Here is a 26908-nt window from a genome sequence, read left to right on the forward strand (position 1 = left end):
TTCGGGGACACTGCTAACGATCAAGGGCCGATGAGTCCCGGGCAACAATCTCAGGCGAAATCCCCGGCCTAACAAGAGACTAGCTCACTTTGTATGTTGAAATTTAATTTCTATTATTTGTTTGAAAAAAACAAGTGGGGATGGGATGTAGCGGTCTAGCTGCTCATTCTATGGCGGATGATCCCCCGGAAGCACATTCACACTATGTATCACTCTCTGGCCAGGCGTGGCCAGAGAGCATAAATAAAGGGGCCGGGCTCGCTTGTGTCTTCCGGCTCATATGACCATCAATGAGTGTCTGTTGTCCTTATTTACATAAGCAACCTACAGGTGCATGTCTCCTTTGTTTCAGCCGCTAGTATATGTGCCTGAACCCCCACACATATGACCAGTGATGAAAGCCTAATTAAATATTGGCACTGCTTGATGAAATTAGGCTTTACTAAAGAGCAGTTGCACAATATGCACCATCCATCTGCACTGAAAAGTGAGGTAACAAAGGCACAAACTAAGTAAAGTTATTCTGCTGACATCTTAGTATTCAAAAAGTTGATGACTGTCTCCAATTTGTTCCATTTGAATATAATAATGGGAAGAGGAAACCGTTCTTCTAATTCCTAGCAAATCATGGCTTCTGGAGATTTTTCATCAATTTGTTTTCAGGAGATATCCTCTACAAGAGAACTTAGAAAGATGGAACGACCTGCCCTGCACAGAAAGAACCTGTGTACTCTGTAAGGCTTGATGATCCATATTTCAGCATATTTTATTCGTTTGCTCGAATTTGCTGTATTCAAGGAAAAGTAAAACTTACACAATGTTCCTGGGCAATAATATCAAAACCTCTTTACCAGCACTAGATCTATAATTTTCGCTGCAACGCCTTCTGTTGCATAGGTGTTCAATGTTTGTACTCATTTTAATGGAAGTTTTATAAATTAATTATTTATAATACACTTACTTTTATTTGAATATAATGTTTAAAGTATTGTTTTGTTGGCCTTCTGTTAAACTGTATATCAAAACTAAATATAAACTTGTAATAAGCAAATAATTGTTTTATTGAGATGTACTCAGGCCTCGATTGAGTAAAATAAATCATTCTTTTCAGTTACATTTAAAAAGTGAAAATGCTACGCACTCTTCTTGCATATGATATGGTTCCCACCTTCTAACAATGAATTAAGCTTTCAAGAGCTTACAAGAAAGCTAGGATGGAATTGTTGTTCAGCCATATATGTTAGAAATTACAAGTGCTCAAATAGCCTGACAATACTGTATGATAAAGAAGTAATTTATGTACTGGCTGGAATGCCTTCAAAATGTTGTTCTTTCAGTAAAGTAAAAAATGTCCAGTACTTGTACATCAACCAGTTGCAGTACAAGTTATGACACCACCATACCAAACAGTAGGTTCCATCTGATTTTCTGCCATTCGTGATTTTTTTATATCTTTTTTTTATTTGCTTCATTTATATAAAAACAAATACCCCGAAAAGTTATTTTCATTCACACTTGTCACTTTATACAAGCTCCATAACACCAAAGTTTTACATTTTGGAATTTGACGTCCCCTTAAGAAAGATAATCAAGACATTGGTACACTAAAGAGGCATTGAAGAAAGTGCGTAGTTATGACAACGGAATGGAATAATGCTAGCAGTATATTGAAACATTAACAATTAGGACACTAAAGCATTAGGTAACTGAATATGGAATTAAAATACATTATAGACCAGCTCGTGCAGCTAAAATTTGAAATATCCAAATCTGAAAAATACTAAAGAATTACATTTAAAAAAAGTTGCCACTGTTAGCAAATTACAAAATGTGCATTTACCCATATTGGCACAATAAGAACAGAATTGTGCAGGTCAACATAAGTATGTTTCGTCTCTTTCTAAGAGTGACCAGCAAACCAAAGGATAGATCTATGGTTCTAAATCCTAGCGGGGTTAACCCGTTGGGGGGAGGAGCATTGCCCACCATGCTGCCAGCGCAGCACACATCAAAAAGAAAATGGTAATAACATGATGTTATTGCTATTTTATTTTTCAGCATGGCCTGCCCGAGCCATGTGTCAAGGCAGGGTGGGGCCATTGCAGCTGATTGTTAGCAGGGAGTAATGGTGGGTAGTACTCCAGTTTAAATTGTGCATGTCACTTTGACCGGCTGTCTTGTGACATCCAGACTGAAGTGCACTTAAGAACTCTCCAGCCAAAGCTGCCTTAGACAACAGGGCAGAGAGCAGGCACGGTCCTCCGGTGCTTGTAGGAGTGCTGAGCCAGCCTGCTCCAACCAACCTGGTGCTTCTCTCTTGCTGGTTAACAGCATGAGAGCAGCATCTGCATTGGTTAGGGGAGTCCTCTCACTACCTAAAGCCACAGACTGCTGGACCGGAGTAGGTAAATACATTATTTATTTATAATTTACAGTTGTTATTTTTAAGGACTGACATGCAGTGTGAGAAACTCGCACTGCCTTCAGCCTCAACTCCAGAGAGCTCAATCGTGGCCCATTATAAACACTGTTGATAACAGACCACGATTGAGAGTTTTGAGGTTGTGCCTAAGGGCATTCCTGGTGAGTGGGTCGAAATATTCACCTGATCGCCCCACACCTTTCAAATACATGCAGCTGCTACAGCTGTAACGATCATATAGAAACACATGTCTTCAAGTAGTGAGCTGGAAGAACAAAGATGAAAGTGCTCAGGGGAAGAAGTTTCTCTTTTCAGCCCGATTGTCCAAAACAACTTCACAGTGTTATCAAAGCTGTGAATCTGGTCTCGAAAGATGCGCAAAGAGGCACGCTTGATTAGCCGAATGTCCTTCATTTAATAGGTTTAATCTATTGTAGAGTATTTTTTTAAAGAAAATATATCAAGCTTGACAATCTGTTACTACACCTGTACACAAGAGTTATGGTTCCTATGCATTGAACACGAGCTTAAATGTTGATTTTGTATTGTTGGTATACTATCTGTCCGGGGTGGGGGTGTTGAGGGATTGGAGTTGTTCAACACCCCACCTTGTTTTGGAGTTCGAATTGTTGATTGCAGTGCATGTGGGATTCTGAGCTACACCTTTATAATGGATGAGAAGGTCTTTATAGGCACCTGGTTGGGGGGAAGCAGAGTCCAGTCGAAAAAGCATTGAAACTGGTCATAGCTGAATATACGAATATCTTGGTGTGGAATATTTGGGGCATGACGAGTTACTCTAAATGGTATAGGATTCACTCATTCCTCCGACATCATAAGGAAAAGATAGCCTGTCTGCAGGAAATCCATCTCCTCTAGGATGAGTCCCAGAAGGTGGGGAAGAAATGGAAGGGGCAATTGTTTTCATCTACTTATTTCTCCTATGCGCGGGTGTTGCTATTTGGATTGTACCTGGGGTACCCTTCTAACATACTTACAGTAAGGCAGATATAGAAGCAATCTTCTGATCCAAGGTACACTGGATGGTAAGGCTGTCACACTCCTCAATACCTATGCCCCTAATGTCGATGATAAACTGTTTTATGACCACATTCAGGATCTCTTGGAAGATAGTGTTGGGAATTTGGTGATTTGAGTGGGGGATTACAACGGTATCCTGGATGGGGATGTGGATCGTCACCCACCCAAGCGAGGTACTAAGGCACAGATGTTGTCGTCCCTTGCAGTGGTTATGCACAACTTGGGGTACCGCGACAGTTGGCGTGATCTGCATTCTGATAGCCGCAAGTACACCTGTCACTCCTTGAACCACAACACCTATAGTCACCAGGATTGCATACCGAGCTCGGTTGACTGCTGGGACAATAGCCAGTGCCTGAGAGGCAGAGTGCAGAGATCGGGCAGGGTGGTAGAAGCGCATCCTTTTCCTTAAGTAGGAGGCCCCGTTGCCGTGGAGAGATGTAAACGCTGTGATAAGTGTCTTAAAGTGGATGCGTTTACTCACTGGGAGCCAGTGAAGAGAGTTCAGCCGGGCAGAGGAGTGAGACCTTCGACTAAGGCCAAAAATAGCTCTTGCTGCCGAGTTTTGAACTGATTGCAGACGGGTGAGTAAATACTTCGGCAAATCCAGGTAGAGTATATTGGCATAGTCCAGTCGAGACCCAATCAAAGCTTGAACTATAATCCTCCTATGGGCAACTGAAAGAAAAGGAAGACATTTCTTGAGAGTTTTTAGAAGGCCATAGCAGTGGCCTTCAACAGTGAGGATATGGGGTTTGAAGAGGAGACCATTATCAATTTTGACACCCAGATTTTTTGCCAGTGAAGTAGCCGATGATGGGGGATACATATCAGAAGGCCACCATGATTTCCAATTGGCATTGGGAGGGCAGCCAAAAAAGATGACCTCTGATTTGTCGGAGTTGCATCTAAGCTGATTCAGTTGAAACCAAGAGAAAACAGCAGAGAGGCAGCTCATGATATTTTTGCCGGAAAAGTCAGAGTTCTTATTGCAGGTAAATAGAAGCTGCGTATCATCGGCATAAGAAATAATCTGGGCTCCATGAGCTTCAACTAGCGCAGCCAATGGAGACAGATATATATTAAAAAGAGTTGGACTTAGAATGGAGCCCTGTGGGACTCCAACCTCCAGAGGAGGGATGGAAGCTGTAAACGGGGGAGTCCAGATTGATTATTGGCGGCCAGACAGAAACGACTCAAACCAACTGAATACCGCCCCTCTCAAACTAATCTCCTGGAGTTTTGAAAGAAGACGGTTGTGAGTGACGGTATCGAACGCCGCAGAGAGGTCCAGTAGGACCAGAATAGCCTTCCCACCATTATCCAGGACTTCTTTGATGGACTCAGTTACCTCGAGCAGAGCAGTCTCGGTGCTAAGGTTTGAGCGAAACCCCGATTGAGTGTTATGAAGAATATTATGGGTTTCGAGAAAGTCCGAGATGGTGGTATGAACATGTTTTTCCACAATCTTAGCAAACGCTAAGACATATGCCGTGTGTCATGACGCACTGGCGACTTCCTTTGCTGATTATTTGAATGTTAATGAGGGGTCTGCTGCTTCTAGAGCTATGGATTGGGAGGCGCTCAAGGCAGTCATGCGCGGGGCCTACATAAGAACTACCTGTGGCGTGCGACAATGGGAGGCTGTGCTGGGGGTGCAGGAGCATCGATTGGTAGATCTCCAAGGCTCTGAGGTGTTTTGGGTGTGGGAGGGGATGCTCCAGGCGCAGCGAGAGGTGATGTCGACCTGGGACTCTTTGGATAAGTGCACGATCAGGCCATATTGTCAGAATCTCTACAGGGAGGCGTACAAATTCGGTAGACTTTGGGCATTGACATTGCGGTGGGAGCAGGAGGTCCCTCCTAACCGTCATGTTTGTGCTCCTAGCAGAGAATCTGTGACTAGATGCCGAGATATCCTGGGGGTCTTCATAGAATACCTCCACGGGAAGTATCACGCACAGGAGTTGAGTCCCCTGCGGCAGACTGAAACGTTCTTCACAGAGGTGGGGTTGCCTACCTTGGCGCCAGACCTTGTGCAGGTCTTGGAGAGCGATATTTCCTTAGAGGAAATGGGTGTGGGCATGCGGACCCTCAACAGATCCAAGACTCCAGGTGGAGATGGATTCCCTGTGGAATTTATCAGCTTTACTTCCGTTACAGTTAGGAAAAAATATTGGGCGAACAGAATACTTCCGCACACCAGGATGGAGGGTATTATGTGTCTTCTACTGAAGCCTGGGTGTGATACAGCTAACCCCTCATCATATAGACCCCTCACAATGATAAACATGGATGTCAAAATTCTATGTGAACTGTTGGCGTTACGCTTGGGGAGAGTGATTCATGAATTGGTGGACGAAGACCAATGTGGCTTTATGCCGGGCCGTAGTACCACCTTTTATTCTCCAGAGGCTCATACACGTCGTGCACAAAGCAGTGGATGACGATTTTTAATTGGCCTTGGGTTCTCTTGATCTGGAAAAAGCATTTTATATGGTGAAGTGGCCATTTCTGATGGCAGTGATGTGGCGGTTTGGGTTTGGCTCCATCTTTTGTAACTGGGTGCAGCTCTTATACACTAGCCCGACAGTCTGTGTCAAGATTGGAGGCAACCTTACTGAGGGATGAAGGTTGGAATGGGACCCAGGTAGGGTTGGTTCCTCTTGCTGCGTCTGTTTGGTCTCGCTATTGAGCCTTTCGCAATTCTCTTGCATAAAGGATTTGAGCCATGGGGAATTTGAGTGGGTGCTTCCACGCATGTTAACTCTCTTATAGTAGATGACACGCTGGTGTATGTCTCTTTCCCCTGCCAGGTGGTGCCAATCTTAATGGGGCTCCTCAGTGCCTTCAGGTTCATTCCAGAAAATCACTTGTTTCCACTTGGCAGCTTGATTGGGGTGCCCACTGCCTGTTTGCCCGCTGCCTAGCTGCCTGGGCTCGGCCCCTGCAGGAAAATGGAGGGCTTTAGATACTTGGGTATATAGGTAGCCCACACTAAGGATGTGTACTGGCATCTGGATGATAGACTCATAGCAGGCATCGAGTGCTCCGTGGCATTCTAGAAAATACTTCCCTTGTCGGTAATAGGCAGGGCTGCAGTGGCTAAGATGGTCTTTCTTCCTCGCTGCCTTTACTTGGTTCAAACTGCAATGTTTCCACTGCATCCATCTTTCTTTCGCAAACTGGATAGCTTACTTATTTCCCTAGTCTGGGCCGGATGGCGTAGGAGAGTGGCATTATTGATCCTCAAGCTTGATATGGAGGACAGAGGTCTTGCTATACCGGACAAACTGCACTATTAATATGCGGCCAACCTACAGCATGCAGGAAGATCGCTGACAGAACTGAATAACTGGGAGAAGAGATTGTTCCTTGACATATTGGGGGACGACACGCTGGTGCGCTTGCTGATGCGGGGTGGGGGTCAGTCTGAGTTCCGTGCATGGTGAGGCAGGCAGCAGTGATTTGGGAGGCAGTGGTGGAAAAGGTGTTACGTATGGCCCCCATCGATAGGGAGCTTAGTCTTAGGGAACTCGCCCCGTATAGGGCAATTGATAGGGATATATCCATGGATCTCTAGAGGGCCTGGGATTTGCCAGGTAACCTATACCCCGGGGTGGTCTTCAGCACCTTCCAGGAGGTTCTGTAGACCTTTGAAGTGTGACTGGTCACTACCTCCATTATGCTAAGTTAGATAGCGTTGCACAGGAGGACTGGGCTGGGTTCCTTGTGGCTCCCCAGTCCTCCCTGATGTTGGGCAGCCTGCTTCAAAGGGGACAGGGGAGGCATCTCATTTCCTTATTTTACAAGTCAATCCGGGGCGACATGGTACCTGCCCCATATGCCTCACGAGGGGCCTGGGAGCATGACCTGGGGGAGCCTGTAGAGGATGCTGACGGGGCGAGTGAGTGTGCATTGGTGAGGCGGGTGTCCTGCAAACATAGGTTCAAGTTACACCATTTTAATTTCCTACATCGTGCCTATGTGACTCCTAGGTACTTGAACAAGGTAGACCCCTAGATGGAAACAGGATGTGGGAGCTGGGAGCCACTGTTTTGCACTTGGCCTGGGCATGTGCCGTGGTTTAGGGATTCTGGAGGGATGTGGTGTCTAAAATAGTAGTGGCGACAGACATTGGAGTCAGAGGAACCACACTGGCCTGCCTCTTGGAAGTGGTAGTTAAGCCCTGGGGGCGGAAGATCAACTCTAGAATGCCCCAGCAAGCACTGGTATTGGCCGTAATGAGGGTGGCCATCGGTTGGATTTGCACAAGCACTGTTAGTGTTTTCATTGCAACGAGATCTCCTTGAACGGGGCGTGGTGGAGGAGATGAATATGCGTGTCGTCTGTATTGATGAGGGTGTGTCGGATGTGATAATGTTGTGGGGGTCTCTTCTTAATAAATTTGCTGATAGGGATGAGACTGGGTTGGTGGAGGGCTCAAATGAAGAGGGGTGATGTTCATGCCTTTTGTACCATGGTAATGTGACTATGGAAGTCAAGCATGTATAACTGTAATGTTCATTGCATAGTTAGCTTGATAACTTGGCCCCAATGTGCTCTTGTCCCCTAATCATTCTATGTGTCTGGTATTTCAGTTCAGGTGTGTAAATTGCTATCTCTATTTGTATTTTTCATGACATATGACTGGAGTCTCTCCCCCTCTCAGAATAGAGCCACGCACTGCTTGATTGTTTGTGTTTATTGAATAAAATCAATAAAATGCTTTTTTTTTCTTTAAATGGTTGATTTTGTCTGGTCTTGTTTGCTTCAGTTTAACACCTGCCAATTGAACATTACATTTTTTGAATATGGAGAAAGCTTTGTTCAGATGAAGAGGAATATTTTCCTTACAGAAAGCTACACAATCTTCAGGTGGAGAAAACCTTGTGTATAACATTGTGTAGGTTTGAGCAGAACGTAAGACAGCAGTGTTACTGAGAGGCGCCTTTGGCTACTCACAAGTAGCCTTCACAGCCAAGAATCAACAACGTATTCTCCCTTGCCTAATGTTTATGCTTAAAGGCAGGCCTGGGCCACAATAAGTGGCGTTTTAGCAGCAATATTAAAATTGTAACCTAAAATATGTGTGCAATGCACACTTCCATAAAACATACGCCAATCCTCAAATACATATCATTGGTCTGTTCTAAACCAGCATTTCACAAAACAGAATTAAAAATTCTATCTAAAATGAAAAACATCATACTGCAATACTGTATAATGCAACATTTTCCTGTACCCTATAAAGGCAGTTTTCTTACTAGGAGGTTCAAAAGGTTTTCCAAATGCTTCTTAGACCTGTAAGCCACTATTCCTCCTTTATTGGCCCATCTGTCAGCACCGGTGGCCCCTCCCACTTCTGCATTGTACAGTACCTGTGAAAGATTTTGCGCGGTTTGGCCTTGCCTTATTTTTGCCAGGCAGTCTTTCCAGTCCACCATTCCCCCGCCAAGAGACATCAGGATGGCATGAGGGGCGCACGAGTCCCACTTGAATGTTGTGTCCTCTGAAAAGATATAAACATCAGCAAGTCCTAGTATGACACACAGACTCTTGTAGCCAGCTCCGGCTGCATAGTGCAGGCATTCTTCGCAGATATCTGAGAGCGCTGTTCTGATGTCCTCAGCTTCGCCCGTACTGGTAACAACTGAAAACCGATGCAACTTATTTTGCATGGCACCACTTTCTTTCCCCAACATCTTTGAACAATCACTATTCGGTTTATTGTCATTAGTTCCAGGAAACGTGGGTTGGGGCACCGAGTGAAAGTTGGCATTCAGGTAGGATATCCCCCAATAGCATTGCCCTTTCCAGCTGCAAAAAAAAAAACAAAAAAAACTGAGAATGAGACATTTCAGCCTATGCCATTTTTTGCTAGTTTTGTTTTTCAAATTAAGATGGGTAAAATGCCTCTAAAAGAAACGTGATTTCGTCATAATTGGTCATCGTGCTACCCTCCTATCCTTAAGGTCCATAGATGTTGAGGTCACATCCATGCACATGTGCCATCCTGCAACAGGAATAAAATGTAGCTACATCAGGCATATTTTTGCAGAGCGTACCATAGAGGTGCATGGAAACATCGCAGTGATCAGGATAAGGTCATGCATTCTTACCCACCGTGGAAACCACCCTCACGTGTGGCTCAGAATGAAAAAGTTTTTCATTTGGACAATCATTACGGAGGATGACCACTTTTGTAATTTAGGAGGTGTATGAACAGGAATAAATGCATTAAATAAAATAGTGGGATATACGGACTTAATTACTTCTTACAAAGAGGAAAATAGATGGGATTTACTAAACCAAAAAAATGCACATTCCCACATATATTAAAGCATTTTTTTGTTTTGCTGATAAGACACAGGAACAGTCCTTTTATTCAACTCAGAAGTCCAATTGCGCAGGATTCATCATAAAAACTTTTTTTAAATTAATTTTAGAGATGATAAAAACATCAGCCAATACATTTTATTCCACCACGTGGAACTTTTTCAGGGCATTAACATGGTGTATGACATCTTGTGGTTGAATATCAATAATGCACGATTGAAGTTTACCTGATCCATAAAGCATGTAGTCCTAATGTGCACCTCAGTATATTCTATATACCTTTCTATTCAAGCTGCAAGGGTGGTTCTCAGGGGCATTATATTGATAGGGTCCATGGTTGAACCCTACTAGTATAATGCGCTATGACTGTGGCTGGCCTATACAAGTGTCGAACTGCAACTTGATGCTTTATGCTTGTTGCTACCCATTTGTAGAAATGAAAAAGCTGAACTCACTGGGGAATTATTTATGGTATTTTATGCAGTACAGCAGCTAGTTAGATAACGTAACAAGGAGCTTGGATAATCCTGGCTATATCATGGTATACACATGCTTAAAAAACTTCCTACGGTACCAAATACAGGACTTTTGCCAAGGTGCGGGAGCATTCTAGTTCCTTGAGAGAAAAGGTGGATTTGCACAAATCCAGTATGCATTCTTGCCTACCAATAACACGGTTTCTAGGACATGCACATACATGATGACAATGGAAAACCCACAATCCCGCTAATTCATAACTTATTTCAGACTCCGGTATCTGCCCCTGCATGCACGTGTTCATGAAGCAAACGCACTATCTTTTTTCCTGTGTACAAGCAATTAAGAGGAAGATGATTGGCTTTTGCATTAATGGACAAAAGGTTCACACAATGCAGTACTGCTTATCTTTATTGCTTGTGGACGGCAACCTCTTTGGTGTGCAATGCGCTGACCGCACTGTTGTACAGTGAAATGCATCTTTGGAAAGACATACAGGTAGAATTTGTTAATCAGTGAAATTGTTTTTACAGTGATTCGTTATGATGTCCAAACCATGCTTTTTAACACTTTTTATTTAAAAGCATTTACAATACTTCCTACCTAGAAATACACTGACAAGTTCTTACCGTTTAAATTTTGACTTGTGGAGTATTTAATGAGTTGTTTACCTAAGCCAAACATTAGTTTTAAATTTTTCACTACTCAATTTACTGAGGTATGTTTTGCAAAAAGTGTTATCATTATGTTTTTTTTACATCCGAATTAAATACGATTCAGACTCTCTTTTGCTTTAGGTATTCATAGGTAAACTACAAACCCAAGTGTCAGTGGGCCAAAAGTGTTATATCTGCCCTCCCTTCATGCAGTAAGCCTTCTCCAGAAGTTGTGAGGTTAGGTATACCTTTCATTATGATTCAAACTTTTGTTCCACTGCAAGATGGCCACTGAGTGTTCAACAGTGTCAATAGTGTTGGTGACCGGGACATACACTTGAGACAGCACCCTGCTGCACACAAACCACCAAGAAAAGATGAGAGGTTTCAGTCAATGTTGACCAGAGCTGAATTTGAAGAAGTGAATCTTTAGGTGAAAAGCTTCACCAGATTCCCTTTTGTATATTTTCTCTGCTACATATTTGACCAAAATCGACTTTGTAGCAAAAACATATCCGGGGGAAAGGGGATAAAATGCTCTTACTTAAAAAAACGGCAGACTTTCAGGATATCAGCAAATATTCAGCTTCGAATGTATAACTCCAAAATGTGGTCTGAAAGCAGGAACCGAAATTGGAGAAATTATGATAGTTGAGCCATTACACCAGAATGCCATAGGACTGCAACTCCTTCATATCAAGGCTGTGAAAAGAACGTAAGTGCAGAAGAGTGGGTTGCCTCCATAGTGAAGTGTGTGAAGTTTGTGCATTTTTCAGTATAGGCTGTAGGTTAAATAAGGGCCGGCAAGTGTGTAAAAGCAATAGTATATGAACAATACGACCCAAACAGTTCTGACAACCAAATAAAGCTGCAATGCTTGTTTCTTTGAAGCATGCAAACAAAACATTAATGCTGCCCAACAGCTACTTTGATAACTGAACTTTGCACCAACAAAACATATACCTGAGCGTGTCTGGGTCCTGGGTGGCAAAAGGTTGGTTGACGACACCCATCAGTGGAAGGCCACTGTTCAGATCATAGACTCCAATGAGGATCGTTACACACTGCAGTCCAGTGGGGAAAATTCCGTGGTTGGGTTTAACATGTGCAGATCCTTTGATGTACTGGTAAGTTGAATCTAGAAGACACCGAACATATTTTTACAAGATACACAAACAATATCTAAATGGATCAACTCAAGAACTGCTCGTATGGTGTTGTGTTAAGCAAGGCATTTACATTCACTAACGTCTAAAAGAAGAACAAGTGCCCACGTTAGTCTTTTTGAAAATCAAACACCCTTTAGGTTTCATTAGATTTTCATTTTATTTTATAATAAATGTATGTACACATATACATAGGAGAGGTATGACATCCGAGAGAGATAACATCGTCCTCTTCCCTGACCAAATATCCTATCTTTTTTGTTCCCCTTCATCCTCCCTGGAGTCTAGGATCCTTTACTTTTCCACATTCACTGCTCCTAATTCAATACATGTTTACATCTATTTTATAATCGCCTTTTGAGCACTCTTCCCATTAACTACACATTGATCGTCTAGAGTATTGAGAACACAATTGTAGACATGCAACTTTCTATAGTTGCTAGTAAAGTATTAATGCACTGGATAGTATGTTGTTGTGGAAGCATTTTCTACGCTTTGTTCTACATATGCAATTTTTCCATGCCTGAAAGTGGCCTCTACCCGAATAGGAATGCTTGCTTTGCCACTAGCTAGCCAATAGTTTCTTTGACTAACGGGGGCTGTATTACATAATGTACCCCGGGGGTGAAATGGATGTTTGCGCCCGCTTTGCGCGACCCGCGGCATTTTGGAATTACAAAAGGGGCCGCAGACGTGTGTGTGTGTCCTTATGTAATACTGAAAGTGCTGGCACGCATACAGCGCCAGCACTTCCTCAAGAGGGTGTGCCCTCATTTGCATGGGGCGGGGCATCATTCAAACGAGGGAATCCCTTTGCCTCTGCACCGTATTACCAACACAGGCGCAGAGGCAAAGAAGCTGTCAGGAGGTGTACTGACAGTGCACCCCTCTCCCCCGAAATCAGCCGTCTGGAGGGGGGGAAAGGGGTCCGTTGGACCCCCAGACATAACCTTTAAAAAGTGCAGGCAGGTTGCCGTGTGCACAGTGAAACACAGAGCAGCTGCTTCATAGCCGCCCTGTATTTCACATGAATGCGCTACGACCAGGGCAACACAAGTTCAGGGTTGCCCTGAGGGCAGGGCATTCTATATAACAGTGCACGGAGCACCTGTTTTAAGGTGCGCGGACGCAAACAGGGAAAGTGTGCCCTATGCATAATAGGGCCCCCGGTGTGTGAGATGATCCTCTTGTCCCAAAACGCCTTCCATCAAGTTTCTGAAGATATTTGTCATCATTGTGAACATTCTCAGATGTGTAGCCCAAACACAATTTCATATCTTTTTCTGCAATCTTCCTGTATATGGGTCACTAGTCGCACCCACTTTACACGAATATGGTCGAGTCTGGTATCTATGAACCGCAAATGACGAGTTTAGTGGGTGTACGCGTTTTCGCTGTGCTAGACTAAACCGTTCGTCTGTTTCGTGGGTTTCTCCATCTGAACCCACGGGTTCCATCTTAGATACGGCATCCATTTTGTTTCTTGCCCTCAAGTAGCCAGCGAACAGACGCTGTCCGCTTCGCGACCCTGGGATTCCCAAACTCTTGCGGAAGACACGTTTCCTTTGAAGGTGTCTTTATGATGAGGGGGATGACACTGTAAGGCAGATGGCCCCGCTCGAGGCTCATCTTGCTGTGCCGGTCTATTGTCTCAGTTGTGCATTCATTAGGCACGCCCCCTTTGATGCCTGCAACTCGTGTTTCCTGGTACCACCCCTTTTACACCCTTTTCGATCTGTTCCTTGTCCTCGTCTTCCTCTGCACCTGTTTCTGTCCTTTCCTCGATTCGTTTACTACTGAATGGAATGTACTAATGGTGGGAAGATGTACTTTTACAGTTGGGAACTGCCAAATGTTACTGTAATCATGTTCCGGGCTTTGAATACATGAAAGCGACCCCTCATGATCTTTACGATGGGAACCGAGTTGTAATCCTTTGTGCACCATGTTATCCTATGCTTGAAAACTGTATAAAAGGAGCGATCCACAGATACAAGTTGAAACAGTCTCCTCGAACCTACACGTGTTGTACTTCCTGTGACTTCTGTGTTCCCTGCAGTAATAAAACCTCGAATCTTTGACGCCGAAGGAAGTGTCCCGTGTCTCTGTCATTTGTACGCCGGAACAGGTTACCCACGAAGGTTTTAGGTGTTATCCCTGGCACCGCTGGGTCTTAGAAAAACCCAGTCCTTCAGTTGGCGCCCAACGTGGGGCTGCATCAGTGGTACCGTCCAAGCCTGACGATCGTGAGGAACTTCGTGTGAAATCTCCGAGGGAAGGTGCACCCCGCTTCATCGATCCTGTTGTCGAAACAAGTGGCCCGACGACTTTTCCCGCGAAGATCCCCGCCTCCTGACGGCTGCGACGGACTGCTGCCCTGACTGTAGACCTGTTTTGGCGCCTGGCGTAGACCTTGGTACAGCGAGACGATTGACGGGCCTTCCTGGTGACGCCATTGATCTTTGAGTTAAGTATTGGTGGGTCGCTCTCAGAGTCCTTTGTTGTGGGTGCTTAGTTGTTGCATGGTTCCATTGCATTTGTGGTTCTTGGTATTTCGTTCTTTGTTGTGATATTTGACGTCTGCAGTCGCCAAAAAACCGAGGGTTTTTGCTCTTTGCAGGGACATTGTAATCCTATAACCCTTGAAGTTTGTGAAACTCGGTTAGTGTGCATGATGCCTAGTCGTAGTACTTTGTTCAGTTGCTTTAGAGGTTGTGGTGCGGATTCCCGACTGGAGGACTCGTGTCCGATACCTCCGGTTGGAACTCCAACTTACGAATTGTACAGTCGACACGGATTAGGTCCAATTACATTCAATGAGTGTTGGGTTCGTTACACTAAAAAAGACGGTGTCCTTAGTTGGCCACCTCATGGTAGTTTTGAGGCTCCGATTTTAGATAATCTCGAAGCTAAATTGTTCCAAAGAAAAGCAACGCCGGCCATGTTTGATTCCTTTCGGTTGTGGCGTAAAGAAGCCAAGCAGAAAGAAATCAAGCAGATTAAACGTAATAAGAGAGAAGGGATCGTCACAACGGTAAGAAACGCAGAGCAGTTTCAGCGAGATAAGGAGGAAAAGGAAAAGGAAGTTTTCGATAGATTGCAGCGCATGACTGTCGATAAGTGTTATCCCGTTTTACCGACGGGTATGGATAAGAAGGGGGATGTAGTAGAGGACCCCTTGTTGTCCTATCTCATGAAGTCACCACCTCCGTATGCACAGGGTACCGCAGTTCCTGTGGTTCCCCCTGTCCCTGCTCCTCCACCTGCTCCTGTTCCTGTTCCTGTTCCCCAACCTGTACCCGTTCTTCCGCTTGTTCCTGCTCCTTTGCCTGCTCCCGTTCCTACTGCTCCCCCGCTTGTACTTCCTCACACTCCTGCTCCCGCCGCCTCTACTGTTCTGATTACTCCTGCTGTCCCTTCTGTTCCCGACTCTTCTCTTGTTACCCCGGTGTGTTACTCTACTACCCCATCTGCTTGACGTTGTGTTCCTTCTGTTGCTGCTAACTTTTTCGATTCTCTTGGACCAGTTCTTGAGTCCGCTGGTTCTGAAGGTCCCCAAAGACGAAGTCAGCTTCCTGGTAGTAGGGAGCGTGATTCGCTATATAATATGGCGATGGGTTGGATTAGATACCCTCTTAGGAATCCTCCGCGTGTAGTACTTGATACGTTTTCTCAATTCAATATACCGACACAGAGGTTTGTGTTTCAGGAAATGTGTAAGCTTTTACGTGATCAAATATCGGCGGATGCATCTGATGATGTATTGACTGCCTTATCCAATCTTCAGCTTCAGTTTGCAAGTGGAATAATGGTGGGTAGCAATGTTCGACGTGCTGTCGAGCAGTTGCTATCTTTTTGTCCTTCTATAATGCCTCGGGCATTGTTTTTAGAAGACATTGAGGGACCGCTAGCAGCGCCTGGTCAGTATCCTATGCGCGAAGTTCCACCAGTGTGGATGCCGGGTAATCCTGGTGGTAATCCTGCGGTTTTGCCACATTTCCAGAGAGTGTGGATACATCTTCCATGGAAACGGTCAGAAGTTTTGCAAGTAAAACAATCGCTACCTGATCCTCGCAAAAATCCAGCAGGGTACTATAAGGAATTGTCGCAGCTAGTGGATGCTACGATAATGAATCTTGCCGATATCGATATGTTGTTCGGTAACGTAGTACCGCAACCGGTATGGGCGAAGATTCGTCAGCAAGACCATGCAGCAGTATTAGGTGGTGACTGGGCGGCACTTAGAGCTGCAGGTGACTTACAAGTCGTCGGGGCTAAGCCTGACCAGCTCATTACAGATCTTCCTCAGAGAATAATCACTCTTATGAAAACGCTTATGCCAGCTATGAAGGTGAATTGGGACAAGTTGTCCGCTTGCAAACAAAAGAAGGACGAGAGTGTCTCTGATTTCTTTACGAGATTTGAGGAGGCATTTATCGATCACAGTGGTCAGGATATGGGCACTGAGGGAGGTCAGAGATTGTTTGTGGACAAATTTGTGTCGAACTTATTGCCGGACTTAAGCAAAAAGTTAAAGAATTCAGAGAGTGCGTGGGCTGTTTCCACGTCTGATCAAATATTGGCTACGGCCCAATATTATGAGAATAGAGAGAAAGAGGAAAATTATCGAGCAGATAAAAAGACGAAAGAGCTCAAAACGAAAGTGTTGTTGCAACAAGCGTATCCTCCACGTTCGAATCAGAATGATTCGCAACAGCGGAATCGATCGCAGTCTCAATCGAATAGGTCGCAATCACGAAATGACTCCTCTTCGCAGAGATCTACGTTGGGGTACAATCAGTGTGCCTATTGTAGGGGAGAGGGTCATTTGAAATTCGATTGTCCAGTTTTACGTGATCGCAATAGTGGTAATTCATCTAGAGGAGGTCGTAGTGGTCCGTAACAGACATCACGTGGTAGAGGTCGCGGTGCTCAAAATGATCGTTCTGATAATTCTTCAGATTCTAATAATTGTTTCGATCAGCGTGGGTCGTCGCAAGGAAGATCTGCGCAGTACAATGTGGACGATTATTACGTCGATCAGGGCACTGACGACAGTAATTACTAGGACAGCCATAGACAAGGAGAGGGAGTAGTATCAGTTCCGGTTGATCAGAGAGGGCCTTACGTCGCAGTTGCCACCTCGGGCGTCGTTGAGCCTTTTCTATTGGACACTGGTGCAGCGAAAAGTTCCATCATGCATTCGAAACTCCCTGGCGCACCTTTGTCTGGCTTAACAAATGTTTCCGTTGGATTCTCTGGCGCCCCTGTTAGCAATCCGGTTTCACGCCCTTTGCCCCTTACAATTGGGCCTCGTGAGCTGAAAGCTCCCTTGATTTTGACTACTGGTTGTGGTGAAAATCTTTTGGGCTTGGATTTGTTGAAACGTCTATATGCGACTTTGTATTGTTCTCCTGCGGGAGTGAAGCTTACTTTGGGTGAGAGGGTTATCTCTCCTATGTACTTGTCTCTCGATAAGCTTCCACCGGAATTGAGTTCTCTTCCTGCATCTTTGTGGGCAACAGGTCCCAATGATGTGGGCCTGCTTGATATCTCCCCTTATGTTGTTCACTTGAAATCTAATGTGCGTTTGCCACGTATTCCCCAGTATCGTATCTCCCTTGATGGTGAGCGAGCGCTGTTAGCAATCATCTACGATTTGATTGAGAAAGATGTTATTGGGGAGACTCGGGGAAACGTGTGCAATAGTCCTGTGCTGCCCATTCTGAAGCGTACTGATCCATCAAAGCCTCCTGTTTATCGTTTTGTTATCGATTTGCGGGAGGTGAATAAAATTGTGATTCCTCAGTTCCCCGTGGTGCCTGACATTACGGCTCTACTGACTCTGATTCCAGCCTCTGCATCTTGGTTCTCAGTGATCGATCTGAAGAATGCTTTCTTCAGTATTCCGATTGCTGAGGAGAGTAGAGACCTTTTTGGTTTCTCTCTTGGTAGCCGCAGCTTTAGGTTTAAACGCGCTCCTCAGGGCTACTGTGAGAGTCCATCGATATACAGCCAAGCCTTGAAGAGCCAACTTGATGCGTTTGTGTTGCCGGCTGGTGCGGCCTTGATCCAATATGTCGACGACTTATTGGTGGCTGCAGATACTCAGGACATTTGCAAAATTGCTACGGTGTCGTTGTTGCAGCATCTCTGTGACTTACATCACAAGGTGTCACCTTCTAAACTGCAATATTGTTGCCAAGAAGTAACCTATCTAGGTCACTTATTGTCAAAGGAGGGAAGAAGGTTGACCCCAGAAAGAATCGCAGCAATTGCCCGAATGACTGTGCCAACAACTCAGAGAGATGTGCGTGCCTTTTTAGGTATCACGTCATACTGCAGACAATGGATTCCAAATTTTTCATTGCTAGCGAAACCATTGGTAGCTCTTACGTGCAAGGATGTTCCAACTCCTTTGCCATGGACGGAAGAATGTCAGAAAAGTTTTTCTGAACTACGTGACGCATTGTGTTCGGCTCCTGTGTTAGGTACCCCTGACTACAGTAAGCCGTTTACACTATACGTTCACGAGAGGGAAGGTTGTGCGTTGAGTGTCTTAACGCAACAGTTCGGTGGTAAGCAGCGTCCATGTGCATATTTTTCCTCGACCTTGGACCCCGTAGCAAGAGCATTGCCGAGTTGTCTGAGAGCAACAGCGGCAGCTGCGGTGTCCATCCGACAATCTGCAGGATTGGTCATGGATAATATGCTTACGGTGATGGTTCCGCACGCAGTTGACACTCTCTTGAATCGCACGAAAACTCAGCATCTGACGAGCGCAAGGTTGTCTGGTTATGAGTTGACGCTTTTGGCAAGTCACATTCAAATAAAACGTTGTAATGTCCTGAACCCGGCGACTTTGTTGCCAATTAGTATGGAATCAGACGAAGTAGCACCTCATGACTGCTACTTACGGACTGAGGAGGAAACAAAAGGTCGTGTTGACCTAAAAAACACTCCTTTGGAAAACCCTGATGGGACCCTGTATGTGGATGGTTCGTGTTTTAAGTTGCCGAATGGTGATGTGACGACTGCGTATGCTGTGGTAACATTGAGTACGGTTGTGGAGACTGCGAGACTGAATCAAAACTCTGCACAGGCGGCAGAGCTGATTGCCTTGACAAGAGTGTGTGTTTTGTCGAAAGGGAAGCGGGTGAATGTGTTTACGAACAGCCAATACGCTTTTGGTGTTGCGCACAGTTTTGGACGATTGTGGAGAGAGAGAGGTTTTATGACGTCGCATGGTACGAAGATTCAGCATGGACAGCTTGTGAATGATCTTTTGGATGCACTTACATTGCCCGAGCAGGTGGCGATTGTTAAATGTAATGCACACCGTAAGGTGACGGATGATGTTGGTCGTGGCAATGCGTTTGCGGATGAGACTGCTAAGGAGACTGCCAGGAACCTTACAACTAGAATGTATGTGACGAGTTCGGTAAGGTGGCCTACAGAAATGAGTATGTGTGAAGACACTATCGAGAGTGTGAAAGCGATTCAGAATGAGGCCACGAGACTGAAAAGACAAAGTGGAAAGAGAGTACGGGAAAGTTGGATGCAATTGGCTGCTGGATTGATTTGTCGGTACATAAGAGGTGGATGTTGCCGGATGCATATGTGCTAGCTGTTGTAACAATGGCACACGGCTTGGCACATATCAGTGCGAAAGGTATTTGTAAGTTGTTGTCCCCTGTATGGAAGAATGATGGTATTACTAAGTGTGCGGAGAGATTGGTGAGGAATTGTATGATATGTATGATGTACAATCCTGGTAAGGGAACTCCTACACCCCCTGGCCATTTTGCTCCCCCTTCATGTCCCTTTGAGGTCATCCAGCTAGACTTCATCCATATGGAGCGATGCAATAACCTGAAGTACGTTTTAGTTGTGGTTTGGGCATTCTCCCGATGGATTGAAGCCTACCCTCTTAAAGACAACACTGCTCTGTCCACTGCAAAAATCCTACTGAAGGAATACTTTCCTCGGTATGGAATGCCACGGATTGTATGGTCTGATAACGGAAGTTAGTTTGTAGGGAATGTGATGAAGAATGTGTGTAAGGGCCTTGGAATTACCCAGAAATTCCACAGCGCCAATCATCCCCAGTCAGCAGGTTTGGTTGAAGGGTATAATGGCACCCTTAAACTGAAACTAGCGAAGATTCAGGCTACAACTGGTCTCTCGTGGCCTGACGCTTTGCCTTTAGCTCTTCTGTCAACAAGGGCGACTGTACACTCCCGAGTAGGGCTTAGTCCCTATGAGATTGTGTTCGGCCGCCCTGCAAATGTTTGGGGGGTCCCTAGACCCAGTGTGTTCTCTGATCTTGAGTACCCAATGTTGATCGATTATCTTCATGATCTGACTGCTAAACTGAGGTTAATTCACCAACAGGTCTTTGAAGCACTGCCGACGCAGACGGAGGGTCCAGGCCACCAGCTCCAGCCCGGAGACTGGGTGGTGACAAGGAATTTTGCCCGGAAGCACAACCTTGAGCCTCGTTTCACCGGACCCTACCAAGTGCTCCTTGCCACGAGGACTGCTGTTCGTTTGGAAGGGCGTAAAAACTGGGTGCATGCCACCCATACCAAAAAGGTACCTATACCTTTACCAGCAGACTCGTGGGTGAGGAAGGGCATCGCCTCGTCTGAAGTTGAAACTGTGCCGACCTTCGTTCCTTTTAGCGACGCTCAGCCTGTCGGAGAGACCTCAGTGCAGCAGAACGACATTGTTGAACATTTGTCACCGCAAAACTCAACATCTGAACAATTGACTGATCAACAGAACTCTGTCTCATCATCAGACCAATTGTTTGACGAACAGACACATCCTGGGAGAAGTCGATATTTTCTTCGATCCAGTACTAGAGACTAATAAATATATTTTTGCTCCCTCCCCGGACATCTACGTTACCCCATTATCACTGACCAGTTTGAACACACTTACATAATTGTGATTTTTGTAAATTTTGAGTCCTTTTCCACATATGTGTTTTGTTTCCACAGCTAGGAGATTTTTGTACATATTGTTGATTAAAGATACCTTGCATCCGGGTGGACCGTAGGGCCGCGCGGGTACTTCCTTCTGGTTAGTAGGTCTCAACACTAGGTCCAAGACCGTCGATTCCTAGGAACTCCTGGGGATTGACTACTGCTACACAGAACGAAGTGCGTCAACAACGTTGCGGACGGTTTTAGAGGATGGCTTTCTCGAAGCTGTCGGAATTGGAAAAGGCTCAGGCCCATAGATTCGAGTTGCGCAGAATTGCACATACAAAATGTTTCATGTTTCAGATGTTCTTTTTATTCCTAACTGTTTCTTCGTTATTGGTGGGTGGGGTGTATTACATGATACAGTCATTGCTGCCTACTGCCTCACCTACCCCTTCTTCTGAACCTAAACTTACCTCCACTGTTTCGCCTCATTCCTTCCATATCTTACCCCAACACAAGCAGGTTAGACGTGCGGAATTCATGAACAATTCCTTCGTTCAGCTCCTTCATCAGCATCAGTTAGTGGTGAACACTACCAATTGTTGGGTGTGTGGGTTAATGCCACATACCACCGATAAGGGAATTCCGTACCTGGTCCTTCCTTATAGTTCCCAGGGTTCAGCTCGAGCATTCCAAACAATGTTTCGAAGCACACTAGATTCTTACCCCAATCGAGAGCCACGTCCTCCACACTTTGGTCCCGGTCCGTACCATAAGTCTTTGGCGATAGCGATTGCTGATTTAGATAGGGATATCTATGAGCCATCGCTCATCCCGGAGGAAGAGATGCGAGCCTATAGGGATCTGAGTGAGGTTGAGTATAGTGCGCTCGTGGGCGATAGACAGCTTAGAAGCTCGTCTCCAATATGGATCGTACCCAACCTTGGTAATTTCTGTCTGAAAGGCCGTGGCCGAAGCCCGAGAGCTCACCTTGGAGAGAGTGCTTGCTCTGAGACGTATGTCTTACCAATGCTCTCTTCCCCTGTTCTTCTGACTGCCAAGGGTACGTACTTTGTCTGTTATGACCGTGCATATACATGGTTGCCCCTTGACTTCGCGGGCACCTGTTATATTGCAAACTTGTTGCCACCAACTTTTACGGTTGCCTCAGATTACCACAAGACTAGAGTTGTGAGGGGCGTGATTAGCAAAGAGGACACTGCCGGTCAAGAGGCAGGAGACTTTTTCAAGGGTTTCTTTCCGTTTTGGGGACCTATGGTTAATAGTAGGAACCTGAGACAGTTGACTCGAGTGGTGGAATCGACAGCTAATATCACTGCTAGTGCCCTTGGCAACATTACAGAAGAGCTTCAGGCGGATAGGCCTATGACGTTACAAAATCGTATGGTTTTAGACGTTGTCTTAGCAGATCGAGGTGGAGTATGTAAGGTGATCCATTAGAGTTGTTGTATATTCATTCCAGACAACGCTCCGACTGTCTATCAAGCCATCTCGAAGTTGCATAAAATCTCTGAGTCCATACACGTGGACGTAGGGGATTGGACGCTCCTCGGGTGGTTTTGGGGTCTAATGTCGACTTGGGGTTGGAAGATTCTGATGATCATTGGGGTTGTTGTAGCATTCCTGTTCACGTGTTGTCTTTGTGTGCAGTGTGGTCCTGCCTTATGTGGCCTCTGTGCTACAACGTGTATAAGGCAGCCGCCTGTTACCAAAGGAACTCTGATGGATAGAGTTATGTTGCAACAGCATCTAGATGGTCTGATGAATATCGAGATCGATTATGATTCCGACTAGTGCTTGCCTACATGAGGGCAAAAGGAGCGTCTGAGGTTCCGTGACAATTGTAAGTGGTGTTTTCAACTCGCACGAATATGGTCGAGTCTGGTATCTATGAACCGCAAATGACGAGTTTAGTGGGTGTGCGCGTTTTCGCTGTGCTAGCCTAAACCGTTCGTCTGTTTCGTGGGTTTCTCCATCTGAACCCACGGGTTCCATCTTAGATACGGCATCCATTTTGTTTCTTGCCCTCAAGTAGCCAGCGAACGGACGCTGTCCGCTTCGCGACCCTGGGATTCCCAAACTCTTGCGGAAGACACGTTTCCTTTGAAGGTGTCTTTATGATGAGGGGGATGACACTGTAAGGCAGATGGCCCCGCTTGAGGCTCATCTTGCCGTGCCGGTCTATTGTCTCAGTTGTGCATTCATTAGGCACGCCCCCTTTGATGCCTGCAACTCGTGTTTCCTGGTACCACCCCTTTTACACCCTTTTCGATCTGTTCCTTGTCCTCGTCTTCCTCTGCACCTGTTTCTGTCCTTTCCTCGATTCGTTTACTACTGAATGTACTAATGGTGGGAAGATGAACTTTTACAGTTGGGAACTGCCAAATGTTACTGTAATCATATTCCGGGCTTTGAATACATGAAAGCGACCCCTCATGATCTTTACGATGGGAACCGAGTTGTAATCCTTTGTGCACCATGTTATCCTATGCTTGAAAACTGTATAAAAGGAGCGATCCACAGATACAAGTTGAAACAGTCTCCTCGAACCTACACGTGTTGTACTTCCTGTGACTTCTGTGTTCCCTGCAGTAATAAAACCTCGAATCTTTGACGCCGAAGGAAGTGTCCCGTGTCTCTGTCATTTGTACGCCAGAACAGGTTACCCACGAAGGTTTTAGGTGTTATCCCTGGCACCGCTGGGTCTTAGAAAAACCCAGTCCTTTACCGCAAGATGTTTTATGGAGGTAGAAAGCTGGTTTGTCTTTTAAGAAGGCCCTGCCCAAAAAGCTGGTGCACTGGGAAGTTATTTCTTATGTAAAATTTAAGTTGGTGAGATCTGTGGCCTGGACTCAAAACATATTTTATTGGAGTATGCAACACATTCCGCAAATTCTTCCATCAGTTCTTCTTAAATAGGGACATGGTCTGCACGTTACAGACATAACATGAATTATTTACTCTAGATATTCCCAAATTACTAATCTCTCATTTACGCCTTGATTTAGAGTTTGGTAGAGAGGGTACTCTTTCGCAACAGAGTACCCTCTCCGTCAAACTGAAGTTCCGCCCACCTCATTTAGAGTCGGGTGGAAATTCAGTTTGTCAGCGACGGAGATTACTCAGTCTCCACGGCGGATATACACCTCTGAGGGCCCGACAGAGCAGAGGTTTGGCAATTTGACTGACCGCCCGATTTACAGTAGGTGGTCAAATGGCCAGTTTTCACAGTTCGTCACCACCTAGTAAAACCTGGTGGTAGGGGGCAGTGAAAACTGCTAAATGGCTCTCACCATGGGAAACAACTCTCATTATGCAGGGGTCATTAGTGTGGGGGTCATTCATTTTGTATTTTCAAGAACAAAATCCTGCATTGGGATTTTACCCTGGAAAATAAAGGTCCGACAGATGGTACTGTCATCTTGACGGACCAGTCGTCAAACTATTAATACATTGACAAGAACTGTTGTGACAGCGGTTTCTGTCCTATCAGCTGATGGCCATCTCTAGATTCAGAGGATGGGTATTCCGTCAGGGCGACAGAGTATTTTACTCTGTTACCCGGTGGAGTAAAGACCGTCCTTTATGGTATAAATCGGCCCCTAAGTATTCAAAATACATAAGATGGTGTGCAGAGGTTTATGGACCTCCCTCTTACTGCTGACTACTGCCCTTCTCTACACCCGGAGAGGAATGACTAGTGCCTGCAACGTGTTCTGGAGAGGCTCCCTAGATTACATGGGCTGTGTGGTAGGCGTTGAGGGTGGGGTCTCCTCGCAGTACTGGGCAGTAAGAGATAACCTAAGTGCAAGGTTGGCAGGTTTGCAGCGGCGAGATGCCCACAGGTGATTCAAGCGCTATATTAAATTTAATTACCATAACAAGGTGGGCCTAAGAAAATTAGCAGGGTCACGCTGTAGATTAGGTTAAATGAGTGGAGGGACGAGAGGCTGCAGTTCTTAGTTCAATTCAAACCCAGCACACACAACCAGAACCTCAGCTTATGGATTAATGTTTGGATTTCGTGAATATGAGAAGGGGGATTTTCTGAAGGACCGGTTGGTAGAGAGTCTTAAACCGTTCAAAAATTAGGGAGGGGCAGGAATCCAGAATCTGAAGACAGAGAAGATTCTGCATCGCTGGAGGCCCTGTGCCTAAAATGTAATCTTATTCTGCGTAGTTTTGCCTCAGTGTGGTGGTCCTGGGGTTGAAAACGTCGAGTTAGATTTCATTCTCTTACTGAATTTGCTTATATTCAGGTGCCTTTTATGGATAACTGTACTACCTCTCCCACACCAACCAGAATGACCATAGAAACGCATACTTGTGTGCTGTCTATGTAAATTCCTGAAGCCTGCCAAGGCTACTTACCTCTAATTTCTGTGCAAACCACCACTTTAGTACCACCAGTTGTATTGCTCTTGCAATCTTCATGTTGTATCTCTTGCCCTTCTACTTCTTCTATTTTCATCAACTTTGAGTAGCAACCCACACGCCAACACTATATGAAACCAAGCAGTTGGCTCAGCAATAGGTTGAGTGTGTGACCTCAAAGTGGCTGGTTGCCCCCCTGCCTCCCTCCACCCCCTCCTGCCCTCCACACCAGTGCCCTGTTAAGTTTAAAAAAACAGAGTCATCCACATGCTCAGGCTATTGTTAGGTCTCACTTTCTGGACGCCCATTTTTCCCGATGACCCACTCCATCTGTTTGCCCTTCTGCGACCCTGGTCTTGCTCAGAGAACCTCCATACAAAGCATTCCATCCCTATCCAGATTCTATTATGAATGCTGAACTGCACCACCATTTCAAACAGGAGTCCTCCATATTCACATTCTGCATGTGTCCGATCAACCCAGCGTCTCCTTTCCATCTCCCTTGAAGTTTGAACTCCTCCAGACTCCACAAGGATCTCATCATCGACTCCCAGGCTAGTACTTCTTATGAGCACCCCAGGGCCATCTTGTTTTCCTGATGATCTGAGGGGATTCTCTTTTGTCTTTCAGACTAGATATTATTTGACCTCCATATGGATTCAGCAGAAAGGGTTCACAGAATACCTATCTGCCAAATGTCTCCATTTGGATGGGAACTCAGTATTGGGCATCTTGCTTGTCTACCATACTACCCCCCCCCCCCCACCCCCCCATGAAGCTTTTTACGAAAGCTGGATTGTTTCTAAAAAAATATCTCTTTTGCAGCACTGGAGAGAGGTTACACGTTTATAAAATAGAGGTATGCAGAACGTTCATGATGCACTTTCTACACTGGTGAATTTCTTGCCAGGACCACGCTGAAGACACATCTATTGCAGAAGACGCCTCCAAGAATAAGTAAATGGCACCAGAGATAGCTGCTAGCAGCAATATGCTGTCTGGTATTTCAACAGGTTAGTAAAGCCAGAGTACTCTTCTGGGTCATCTCTACTCACATTAGCCACCCACAGAAAGGAAAGCAAGCAATGGGCCGAAGAAAGAAGGCATTGGTGGGGAGGGTCCAAAAAAGCTTTGATGGGCCGGGGAAACTATTCAGCTGCAGTAGATAGGAAAAAATGATTTGTTAGGCAGAACATTCACAGCAGGTCATTCACCGGCTATGCGCAGTGCCACACGGAGTTTACCTGGCAATGCATGGCATGCACTTCTTGTCAATAGTTAAGTCCAGACAGGATGATTTCTTCGAGGTCCTCAGTATTAACTTTTCGGATTTAGCACTATAAAGTGTGGATAAGATATTGCTTTAATCATGAAAACTGGGTGCATAGAGTAATGGTTTGTCTCTCTTTTTGGAACATGTTGTGAACTTATTTTTTGCCAACCTACACCAATGCCATCTGTGGAAGGCCCTCTTCAGAC

At 45.3% G+C, this 26908-nt stretch overlaps 1 protein-coding gene across 2 annotated transcripts in view; it reads right to left on the reverse strand.

Moving 5' to 3' along the window:
- Positions 1 to 1502: 1502 nt before the first annotated feature.
- The window catches only part of INPP1 (inositol polyphosphate-1-phosphatase), a 132049-nt gene continuing 106643 nt past the window's right edge, over positions 1503 to 26908 (reverse strand). Inside the window, exons 5-6 of one of the 2 annotated variants that reach the window (XM_086955369.1) lie at positions 11899 to 12073; positions 1503 to 9283 (exon numbers count right to left, since the gene is read on the reverse strand). In XM_086955369.1, coding sequence (XP_086811495.1) covers positions 8710 to 9283; positions 11899 to 12073 — 749 coding nt within the window. In that variant the 3' untranslated portion in view covers positions 1503 to 8709. The remainder of the gene's footprint in view (positions 9284 to 11898; positions 12074 to 26908) is intronic. The other variant, XM_086955370.1, reaches the window with a different exon arrangement.

Source organism: Lissotriton vulgaris, chromosome 2_1 (genome assembly GCF_964263255.1).
Source record: "Lissotriton vulgaris chromosome 2_1, aLisVul1.2, whole genome shotgun sequence".
Classification (NCBI taxonomy): Eukaryota; Metazoa; Chordata; class Amphibia; order Caudata; family Salamandridae; genus Lissotriton; species Lissotriton vulgaris.